General features: G+C 46.6%; 1 protein-coding gene across 1 annotated transcript in view; it reads left to right on the forward strand.

Moving 5' to 3' along the window:
• The window catches only part of USH2A (usherin), a 396,481-nt gene that overhangs the window by 376,049 nt on the left and 8,256 nt on the right, over positions 1–12,176 (forward strand). Inside the window, exons 64-66 of the mRNA XM_036354768.1 lie at positions 8,211–8,420; positions 10,803–11,041; positions 11,961–12,169. Coding sequence (XP_036210661.1) covers positions 8,211–8,420; positions 10,803–11,041; positions 11,961–12,169 — 658 coding nt within the window. The remainder of the gene's footprint in view (positions 1–8,210; positions 8,421–10,802; positions 11,042–11,960; positions 12,170–12,176) is intronic.

The following is a 12,176-nucleotide window of genomic DNA, read 5'->3' on the forward strand; positions in this document are numbered from 1 at the left end:
GCACATTGGCACGTGCCTTTGCAAAGTACTCACATTTTGAAAAGCCGCTGAGAGAAACCTGGGCCTCAGGGAAGTTAATAATATCCTGGCTGCAGAGGGGGCCTGGGGGTGAGTCCACTCCCTAAGCAGCTGCAGTTCTTACCTGCAGGGAGGGCGCTCAGTAATCCTGCATCGTAGTCGCACTCTCCCCACGGGCTCCTGGGGACCTGCCAGGACCCCCTTCCATTGCATCAGGGCGACCGTGACTTTATCAGTTTTCCTGAAACGGGCCCCCTTGGACACGTAAGCACCCTCGCCCATGTGGGGTCCCCAAAGGCTCCTGGTGCCTCGTGCCTGGGGGAGGGAGATGGGGGCTGAGAAGTGACAGGTCAGCCTTGGGGGGGGGGAGTGATCTGGTGATTCGCTCTCGTGTGAGTCTGCCCTGCGGGTGGGTGCTGTGGGAGCCCACCCAGACAGCCGATTTCCCACAGGCCCACCCGCCCCCAAAGGGCGCCCTATACAGGAGAGGATGGAGGAAAGGGTCAAAGGGGACAAGGGGGTCTCCCCGTTCCTGCCCCTCAGCGAGGCAGGTCAGCCCCTCTCCTCCTGGCCACTGCTCTTCTCGGAAAGACAGTGACGTGCCCACGTGCCCTCCATCCTCCTGGGCTGTGTCTGCATTTCTGTGACGAGCAACTTGCTTCAATGGGCTGGTTCTCCGAGGCTGCCCCCCTCGCCCCGCCCCTCTCCTACGAGTTCTCTGTGTCCCATTTAGGCAAAACTTACTGAGCCTGCTTTTTGTTTGGCTTTGGACACGCATGTAATGAGGGATTAGTCTCATGGACGTATTTCTGACCAGCGTGGAGGCTTCTGTTTGGTTAGCTTCTCCCGCAAGAAGGAAGCTGCGCCCGCCCCCAGCTCCCACGGCTCCAGCTTTTAAATGATTGATATTGTCTGTCACAAGGCAGCGTATTTGTCCTAGAAGTTCAGAGCCTCCGTGCTCCCGCCTGGACTGAAGGCCATTGGACGTTTCCATGAATAGAAATCTGAATTCTGCCCCTGGGCCAGGGACCACGGCATGCTTTTGCCATCACGCCTTTCATTCCAATAGGAGATCATTTCTTCTTAGTGCGTGTGAGCTCCCTGGTTCACACGTGTGTGCGCCTCTCCGCTCTTTTCCTGCCTCTCCTGGCATCCCTTAGGGCTCTGTTCCTAAGCCCCTATTGCCTGTGGTCCCTCTGGTGCCTTAAAGAGAATTGCACTTAAGTACTGGGACTCGGTACATTTCCATTCAGTTCACAATAAAAATCTAGGTCTGTATGAAGCAATCATATCTACAGGTGGAAACAAAAAGTGTTGATGCATTTTTTTAAATCGGATGCCTTCAATTGAGATCTTTAAGAAAGTGGCTGAGGTTTTCTCTTGTAAATTGATTTATCTATCTGTCGATGGGTCTGATCGTTACCGAGATGCCTGTCAGTGTCTGGGAAGCGACACGGTTCTCTCCTTGATGCCCATGTCCGTAATGGAAACTGAAAATAAGTTTTGTTTTCTTTGAGGAGCCATTGAATTGCTCCAAAGTTAGCTGCTGCTCATACTTTTGGATGTCTGGAAAAGTTTTAATGAGTAAGGCAAATTAGAGAACACCATCCAGTCAGCAAATTTCAATGTAGAAACGATATTTCTGAAAAGCCAGGCTTCTGTTTATCCTAATCCTCAAAGTTCTAGAATGGAGGAGCCCCCCAAGGAAGGTATACAGAGAGAAGTGGGCTGAACCCAGAATGCTGTGCGGGGTTTCTCTTGTTGATTTATAGCAGCCGGAGTCACAGAACTGCTATTTAGTCCCACTCTCTCTTCCAACACTCTGCCAAACACATAATCCTATATAATAAAAGGGTAATATGCAAATTGACTCTAGCGGCAGAACGACCAGGAATGACTGGTCGCTATGATGTGAACTGACCACCAGGGGGCAGACGCTCAATGCAGGAGCTGCCCCCAGTGGTCAGTGCGCTTCCACAGAGGGAGCACCGCTCAGCCAGAGCCGGCTCATGGCTGGACAGCGCAGCGGCGGTGGCAGGAGCCTCTCCCACCTCCGTGGCAGTGCTAAGGATGTCCGACTAACAGCTTAGGCCCACTCCTTGCCTGGGGTGGGCCATCCCCTGAGGGCTCCTGGGCTGTCAGAGGGATGTCTGACTGCCAGTTTAGGCCTCATCCCCTGGGGATCCGTACTGCAAGAGGGCACAGGCCAGGTTGAGGGGAGACCTCTCCCAAGTGCACAAATTTTCATGCACCAGGCCTCTAGAATATAATAACCAGTTTTACTTATCTAGTGCTTGCTGTGTGCTGAGAACTATGATAGAGTTTTACATGAGCTCAGGACAGCCATTGAGATAGGGTTATTACCAATAGTGCACCTTAGAAATCAGAACACTCGAGAGGTGAGTGAACACACCCAAGGAGACAGTGGGTGAGTGTAAGAGCTCAAATTTGAACCTTGAGATCCAGGTTCCAAAGACTGTTCGCTTAAATTCACTCAATGGTAGCTCCAAATTGCATTTGCATACAACTCTGGGGCTTTCAAAAGTCTTCATAAAATATTTATAAATGTACTTTTTTTTACCACCCAATTCTTCATAAATGTATAGAAAATGTATTGCATGTAAATCAGAATAGTCCTGTGAGATAGGTGGCCAGTTAAACAGGTGGCTACATGGAGCTTTGCAGCAAGTTGCCCCTTGACTGTAGCCCACCCGCAGGACTGTTTATGAAATAAAACGATCTTGCAGTGATGGCAGTTCAGACTCCCTGCCTTACTGCTAGCCATGAGTCCCTCTGACCACGATTGTGCCAAAGCCCCATTTGGCATTTTGCTCCTCGAACATATTCCAAAGCCAAGACAAGCTCCCCTTTCAAAAGGCATTGGCATGAGTGCCCTGGGAAAATCTATTGCAAGGTTGCAGATGAATTGATATGATTTTGTTGATTGGATCTTTTTATTTATGAGGCATAATTTATGAGCGCTGGAGAGCAAACTGCAGTGAGTGATGACTAACCACAGCCCAGGTCATAAATCAGGAGCAGTGAAAGAAATGGTGATTTTGATCGAATCTATTGAATTAGCTGTTGGCCTTCGCCAATACAGGTATTGGAAAGACCTTTTTAATATCTATTTGTCTCCCTCCTGGGAATGTGATAACAGTCTCGTTACATGCCCCCAGGAAACGAATAATTTAATAGTTTGCCTGTTAACATGCAACCTATTTACTCGAGTTATTAATTATGGGCATGGCTGTGCGTGTAGGATTTTTATTTAGTTTGGATGTGAATTGTCAGGAAAATTTATTCCCGTGCTCCAGTATTTCTAAACAGTGACGTGGCCTCCTACTGCTTCTTGAAATTTCTGTGTTCTTGGTGGTGTCCAAATGCTTCTTATTTTATCAAAAATTGTCATATTCCACAAGGAAGTATGTTATAGAATATTCCAAAGTTTCAAAAACCTCAGACATTTCTCTGTATCTCAAGCCTCTGAGAGGAACTGTTAAAATTCAACTCAAAATAAGCAGCAAGCTCTCCAGTTGCTCCAAGGGCAAGGCGGTCACTGTCACTTGCATAAGGAGTTAACTGATGAGAGGCTTCTCTGTGAAGGATCACTGATTGAATTTGGTTATTCCTATATTCCATTTTTGTATGGGAAATGATAGCAAATAGTGTATCAAAGAGACATCCGCTGGATCCAGATAGTGTAGAGAGCAGATGCTGACACATTATGTAATTAAAAATTTTAAGGCAGCCGAAACCGGTTTGGCTCAGTGGATAGAGCGTCGGCCTGCGGACTGAAGGGTCCCGGGTTCGATTCCGGTCGAGGGCATGTGCCTGGGTTGCGGGCACATCCCCAGTGGCAGATGTGCAGGAGGCAGCTGATCGATGTTTCTCTCTCATCGATGTTTCTGGCTCTCTATCCCTCTCCCTTCCTCTCTGTAGAAAATCAATAAAATATTTTTAAAAAAAATTTTTAAGGCAAAATGCAGTTAATTGGTCCTTAGGGGAGGGAAGAGTCAATAAAAATTTTTTTTGATGGACAATAGCATAAAGGTGGTAATAATCGCTAGTTAGACATTTTAAAACTTAGATCAAAACTAGAAATATAAACAAATGAACCTAATGTTTTACTAGTCAGTTCTAGAATTTGTGGCTCAGTGCTTTCAGCTCTTTCCTGTTTATTCCTATGGTTGGCCTGGGCTTTCTGTGACATCTTACATTGTACCTCTTTTCATGTTTACAACCAAAACCCTAGAGAAGGAAGCACCTGACCCAGCCAGCGCTGACCTGCGCACGTTTACGGTCCCTCCCGGGGAGGTCCCTCCCTCTGACAGCTGTCACTGTGCGCTTGTGTGTGTGCACACCTTCACGCGTACAAGTGTGTGCTGAGCCCAAATCAGGAAGTTGTTTAGTGGAAACTTTAGTCATCTTTTTTTTTATTTAAAAGAATAAATATGTTTGGCAGGATATTGCAGGTATAAGGACACTCTGAAGTAATCAAAGCTGAGCAGCATCCGTACATTTTTCTCTTGGCCATGGAATTTGTAAACCTTATTTCACCCTCCCTCCCCCATTCATGTCCCTTTTATCCTGTGAGCAGCCCATACCCAGTGTGTTTATGTTCCCAGGGATCATGGGAGGGAGTCTTGGGATACAAATCAAAAGGAATGGCTTGTCAGTTAGGTAAATGGTGAAGAGGTAGGTAGGTAGATAGGTAGGTACATACATACATACATACATAGATTGAATAGACTAAGAGAAAGAATGAATAGAATAAGAGAGAGAGAGAGAGAGAGAGAGAGAGAGAGAGAGAGAGAGAGAGAAATAAAGTAGATAATTCTATGTTTGTTCATAAGATATTTTATTTCTTGATTTTTGTATTGGTTCACTGAAGTTAATAGATCCCGGCATATTGCTCAAAATTTCCCATGCAAGATCTCTGCTTCTCTTTCCCCCCATAAAGATGGACCCAAATCTTGAGGCCATTGTTTCCCCTTAGAAATCATAAGCATAATCTGTTCGCATTTTTATTCTGAACCCTGAACTACACTCTACTTCCTTCATCCCTTGTTTAGCTGGAAAGAGACCAAAATCCATGGCAACTTTTGGGGGAAGGACTTTCACCTCAACAGAGCAAGGCAGAGGAGCTATCACCATCAGTCTCTCCTTTCCTTTCCCTCTGGGGGTTTGGTGTACAGGAACACTGCCTTGTGGTTCAAGTCTCCTGGAATCCGTAATGCTCATTATCTCGGCCGGCTTTCCCCTCCTCGTAACTGCTTTCATTTCAGAGTGGCTCCTGTGAATAGCTGATCCTGCTTTGCATAAGTATGTTGATTTATATGAATGCTATTTTGATCTCAAATTGATTGAATACTGAAAAGAAAGACTAGGGGGAGGGGGGGAAAGAGCACTGTATTATGAAGGTCTCTCCTGAAAGACAAAGGCACTAGCTCCTTCACCCGTTCCCAGTTAGGGGTGGGGAGTTTTCTATTGCCTCGTTTTTAGAAGAGACTATTTCTGAAGAAATACAAAACGATCATGTTGAGACTCAAAATAGCTTTAAAATACCAAGGGTTAAATCCCATTTGGAAGTAGGACCCCACCCGCTCAGAGTTCAGGAAGCCATGAGGGTTAGCCCGTCTGGCAGCATCAGGATCACAAAGTCCTCCTGGTTTCTGTGGCCCTAAGTCTTCATCAAAAAGGAAAGCAAAGTGAGTGAGCCGAAGCCTGGGCCAGCCCCCTGCTAGGCACTTTCTAGGAGCCATCCCTGTTTTCCCCTCAGACCTGCACTTCTCTCTCTTATCGGTGCCCAGTAACCAATGGGCAACTCGCTGACGCTTTATTTTATTACACCTACTCTATTCTCCTCCTGTTTTCCCAGCCATTGCAACCCCCGCTAAAGTTCTGTGTGCCCTTCGATCACCAGCCAAAGCCCTATTCTTAGCAAAGAAGTTGGTATATGCTCCTTATTTTGCATATATACTTTAAAAGTTTTGGTTTTTTTTTCACTCCTTGTGTAATAAAAAATGCCCCTCACGCCACCCATAGGAAGGTATTTGCAGTGAAAGGGGTTGGTCTGGAGCCCACTGAGCAGTCAGGGACTTTCTTATCAGCCCTGAACTCTGACCTCCTCCCTAACTTCCCCTCTCAGACTGACCTTGGCCCATTCAGAAGGGATTGTAAAAGCAGCTACAGTGGTTTTTCTTTCTTTTAAAAAAATGTATATATTATTATTATTATTGATTTCAGAGAGGAAGGGAGAGGGAGAGAGATAGAAACATCAATGATGAGAGAGAATCATTGATCGGCTGCTTCCTGCACGCCCCCCACTGGGGATGGAGCCCACGAACTGTGACCTCCTGGTTCATAGGTCGAAGCTCAAGCACTGAGCCACGCCAGCTGGGCGTTACAGTGGTGTTTTGACCTGGACTTGCGTTTCCAGGAGGCCTGGCTCTCCCATTGCTGGGTTTCCTTCTCTGTACTTCCCTGTGCCTTTCAAAGCCAACCTCCATCCACTAATACAACCTGGGCACATCTCTCCATCCTTGCCAGTTAAGAGATTTTAATCCAGAATCACAGGTGTTTGTCTGTGGAACAGTTATTTAACTTCCTTGATTGCACGTAATTCACTTATGCATGTGGATGACATACAGAATCAAACACACAATATATTGGAAAGAGCGATAAAAGTGTTTATCGGAGAGCAGAATTCTAGTTTCAGCTCTTATAACTTCTGTCACTTTGAACAAGAGAACCTCAATTTCCTCACCTGTAAAATGGGCTAATGATACATTATCCAACCACCCTACATGGTTCTGTTGGGAGGGCTAAGTCAGCTAGCGTATGTCCAAGTGTGTTGTAAATTGTAGAGTGTATAAAATGTAGGTAATTATCATGCAAATGATGAGAGACTGTATCAGAACTCTGAAAAGAGCAAGTTCTGATATGTAAGTAGGTTAGTCATCCCGTCAGCAAGGGGCTGCAGCATTGCATGTGACAGCCACCCAAGAGCATTTCAACATCAGGAGTTTTACTTTTGCAAAGGAATCCACCTCCTTAAAAATGTGTGGAAGCACTCATGGGAGTTGGCCGAACTCCTAAAAACCTCTCCCATGTTTATTCTCTTGAAGATATTATTGATGCCAAAGCAAAACAAAACTAAATTCTCCATGCAAAGTGCTCTCCTACAGGTTTTTTTTTTTTTTTTCTAAATGTCTCAGATTTTGAAAGTTCGGCATGTGTTTGTTTGTTTGTTTTTTGTCACAGCACACCTAGAAAGTGTGGACTGTAGAATCAAACCAGCTTTCCAGATGTGTCTTTAAAAGCTCAGGGCAAGTTTGGATGGATAAGTGGGTGGGTGGATGAATGAATGAATGGGTAGGCAGGTGGATGGGTGGATAGGTAGGTAGATGATAGATAGATAGATAGATAGATAGATAGATAGATAGATAGATAGATAAAGGGGGGAAAAAGACACCAAATGAGAAAAAAAAAATTCCTGAAGTTAGACTGCTCAAGATGAAAGCTTACTAAGGAATACTGGTACTCCTAAACACGCAGACAGTCTTCTCGTATCGTCATTTAGATCTATCATTCTGATTGCTCACTCTGTAGTTGGCTGTTATTGGGCCTAATTTAACCCTATACACGCGCACATCCATCTACTCTGTCTATTGTACCTGACATTCTACAAATTACTTACTCATGCAAATGATGACCCAAGGCAACCTTTTAGGATATTCGTGCTTAATTATACAAATAGTTCTTGATAAATAAGATTATACATCCTTCCATATGTTGATTCCCTCCTTGATGAAAGGAAAATCTAATTTCCATGCAGATTTGGTGGGGACAGTGTTTAAGAATTGCTGAGTTTTAAGGAGTCTGCAGAGCTGTCCAGTTTGCAGAAGCTGACAAAAATCCCGCCACCTCCCGCCCAGAGACGAACAGTTTTCCATCGAGCTCAAATCAGCCACTGCAGTCGGAAATCAGGGCTCCCCAGAGAGCCCTTCTGTGTTCTCAGGGGCAAAGACAAAACAAAGAGGAAGGACCCAAACTCCTTTGCGGTCACAGAGTTGCAAGATCCAAGTGTATCTCGTTCTGCTGTGTTCGGTCGCTATGGGTTGCCAACTGTGTTCTTTCAGCCTGAGGTTATCTTGCTGTTGACTGGTCTCAATGATTTCTCTTTGAAGGTCTGGGCAGTGAATTCAGCAGGGAAAGCCCCCAGTAGCTGGACGCGGTGTAGAACGGGACCTGCCCCCCCAGAAGGTCTCGGGGCCCCCAGGTTCCACGCCGTGTCTTCTACCCAAGCTGTAGTCAACATCAGCGCCCCTGGGAAGCCCAATGGCATTGTCAGCCTCTACAGGCTCTTCTCCAACAGCACTGGCGGGGCAGAGCTGGTGGTGAGTAATGGAGTCTCCCTCCCTTCCTTCCTTCCTTCCTTCCTTCCTTCCTTCCTTCCTTCCTTCCTTCCTTCCTAATTTCCTTCCTTCCTTTCTTTCTTCTTATTGATTTCAGAGAGGAAGGGAGGGAGGGAGAGAAAGACAGAAACATCGATGATGAGAAAGAATCATTGACCGGCTGCCTCCTGCACACCCCTTACTGGGTACACGCCTGAAACCAGGGCATGTGCTCTGACTGGGAATTGAACCGAAACCTCCTGGTTCATAGGTTGACACTCAACCACTGAGCCATGCCAACCGGGCTATTTATTTTTAAAAAAATAAACCATGATGCCCTTGCTTTATCTTCTCCTTGCTCCGTCTTTCTTACTGTCTGTTCTCAGCGGCCTGGTGATGAGCTTAGTGGCGCAGTGATCCCTATGAGAAGAAACAGCAGTGAGCATTAGGACACACACAGAAAATACAGAAATGCCCATGGAGGGACTTGCTGAAGGTGGTATTCAAGACTCCAGGGATGTTGTGAGAGTCCTAAGACTTCAGGGATACTAAAATCAAATTAATTTAGTTAGAAAACGCCCGTCAAGCGCTTCATGCAGTAGTGGTCTATAGTGAGGCGCAGACAGGTGGCCATTGGAGGTGGTGTCAGTGTTACTATGAATAAGAAAAAAACAACCAAACTAGAGCAAAGAACATCCTTGGAATCCTCATTGTGGTGCTCCAAGGTCTCCGGCAGCACCCAGGAAACTCATCTTTCTGTTAGCGACTTCGAGAAAGTTCTAGCGCCTTGGCAGGGATGGCAGAGCAGCTCAATCCACAAAGCTCTAGAGCCACTGTCTGTGTATGGACACATCTGGGGGCCCTTTGGGAGACGTGCTCCATGAGCCACTGGCTGGAAGGGCCACCCCAGTCAAGAAGGCCAGCTCCTGCCCAAGCTTCTCTGGCTCAATGGATAGAGCGTCGGCCGCAGACTGCAGGGTCACACATTCGATTCCATGTACCTCGGTTGTAGGCCCAATCCCCTGTCAGGGCGAGTATGGGAGGCAGCCAATCAACGTGTCTCTCTCACATCTGCGTTTCTCTCACTCTGCCTCTCCCCCTCCCTCCCACTCTCTCTAAAAATCAATGGAAACATATACTCAGGTGAGGGTTAGCAACAAAAATAAAACGAAGACCAGCTCCATTGTTCACATGGGGAGGCTGAACCCTTGGGAGGAAGTCTCTTTTCTCGTCACTCTTTCCTTTCTCAGGAATAAGGACAGATTATAGCGTTTAGTTTGCACAGACCCCATAGAGAAATTGTGCAGATCCCAGGATCTCATCCTAAACTACTTAGACCAATTTAGGGAACAATTTGGGCAAGAGTGGAGAAGTCCCCAGAGGCCAGAGTGGCAGATACTGAAACACAATTCACCAGGTAACTCTCAGATGCAAGGAAGTCTATTGCATGTTAAAGGGAAATTAGCATATTTTCTACAGAGCTTCGTAGTCAATAAATATAGATGATGTAAATACAATCATCCCTTGATTATCTATACTTATAAAATGATAATATTAATGAAGTAAAATAATTTATATTTGGAGTGTATTGTACACAATTTTTTGCAATAATAGACAGCTCTTCTTAATTATATGTTGTGTATGTCAGTGTGAAAACTAGTTTCCAGTTTCTGATGGCTTCTGTTCCAACAAGTACTTAATAAAACCTCAATGAGGTAAAAAATAATTGCTCCAAATAAGCCAAAAAGTTTATAATGTAGCAAGCATAATGGAGAAAAAGACTATGATATTCCATATACCCACCACCCTTAGAGAAAAAGATGGACTATCAAACTCTTAAATATGTATGTAATATATAAAATATGCAATATGAAAACTATACAAATATATCAAGTATATATATTTCAAGCTCCTAAATACCCAACTCAATCATGGATTTGAGGGTCTATTCAACCCAAAAATTACATGCAAATAGCAATGGCAGAACATGGGCTTGGCGAGTGTTGACTAGGAGTATAATTCAAATACAGATTTTGTTGGTTTTTTTAAAGGCATTAATTCCAAGGGTTGCAGAATTTGATCCATATTTTGTGCGTTTTATGCCATTTTCTAATATCTTTCTATGATAATAGACAATGTATGCCTTGTGTTTCTGTCCTGTTACCTCTAACTTCTATCTCGGAAATCATTATTTTTGGCCTGTTTCAGTCATGCCTGTCCAACGGGTTGGTAATTCCTTGGGGGCAAGTACTAGCCACATCCACAGTGCACCTCCCAGGCTGCCTGGCGTGACGCCCCAGTCTTAGGAGGTGGGGTGCGGGATGCAGATCTGTCAGATCTGTCACTGAGGTCTGGGCCCAGCCTCATCAGCTTCTCTGTCCACAGCTGTCGGAAGGCCCGGCCGCCCAGCAGACCCTCCGCGGCCTGCAGCCCTTCACCACCTACTCCGTTGGCGTGGAGGCCTGCACCTGCTTCAACTGCTGCAGCAGGGGGCCCACGGCGGAGCTGAGGACGCACCCTGCTCCGCCCGCCGGGGTGGCCTCCCCCCACATCCAGGCGCTGGCCTCCAGGACAGCCTCCTTCCTGTGGAGTCCCCCCCTCTTCCCCAATGGCATCATCCAAAGGTAATCGGCCAGCCAGAAGGACGAATCAGCCCAAATAAGGCCTGCTTGCTGACATATCCCGCTCCCTGCTAGCAGATGCCTCTAGCCAATGGGCCAGATTTGCTGGTTTCTGTGGTCATGTCCCCTGCAAAGCATTTCAGTCATAATTCAACTAAGGATCGAAAGGAGAGCCACAAACTTGTCTATAAATAAGAGAGATGCTGCCTGGCCCGTGTTCGCACTCAGTGGAGGAATTTGCGCCTCCTCCCTCATGGTTCTCAAGTGATCCATTCTGTAGCTTCTGCTGGGACATCCAGTCCTGTGGTTAACTCAGAATTTCCTCAATCTTACTTAAAACATTGAAATGAGCCATTGTTTGAAAGAACAGAGAAGTTATTTCACTCAAAACAGTCGGGAGGAAACGATCTTTTTCATTTTTCATGAAGGAGAGCCGTGTTCTCAGTCTCCTCTGAAAAGAGAGAAAGGTCTCACTCGGCCAACAAGGATGACCAGCCGCTGGGCGGACGGCAGGGTGTGTCCATGTGGGACTTCCCTCACCATCCCTGCTGTTCACCTCTACCAGCTCAATAAAGTGGGTCCACCTCCAGCCGGCGTGGCTCGGTGGTTAAGTGTGTGAGCCTGTGAACCAGGAGGCCAGGGTTCGATTCCTGGTCAGGGCACATGCCGGAGTTGTGGGCTCGATCCCCAGTGGGGGGCGTGCAGGAGGCAGCCGATGAATGATTCTCTCTCCCTCTCCCTTCCTCTCTCTCTGAAATCAATTAAAACACACACAACAAAATAAAGTGGGTGTGAGCTTTTCCCCATGAATGGCAATTTTCAACAGCTTGTAGTTCAAGGAAAACAAAACAGAACCAGTTTACAGGAGAGTTACACTGATTCCATGCCCCGTTTTCTCCTGACGTGTTCGTCCTCCTTCCAGCTACGAGCTCCAGCTGCACAGGGCCTGCCTTCCGCACACAGAGGCTCCCTGCACCCCCAGCCAGACGGAGACGCAGTACAGGGGCCCGGGGCCCAGCGCCAGCCTGGGGGGGCTCCAGCCTTACACCACCTACAGGCTGCGCGTCCTGGCCCACAACCAGGCAGGCAGCACGGCCTCCAAGTGGATCCGCTTCACCACCCAGAGAGAGCGTGAGTA

The sequence above is a fragment of the Myotis myotis genome, unplaced genomic scaffold (assembly GCF_014108235.1).
Source record: "Myotis myotis isolate mMyoMyo1 unplaced genomic scaffold, mMyoMyo1.p scaffold_m19_p_21, whole genome shotgun sequence".
Classification (NCBI taxonomy): Eukaryota; Metazoa; Chordata; class Mammalia; order Chiroptera; family Vespertilionidae; genus Myotis; species Myotis myotis.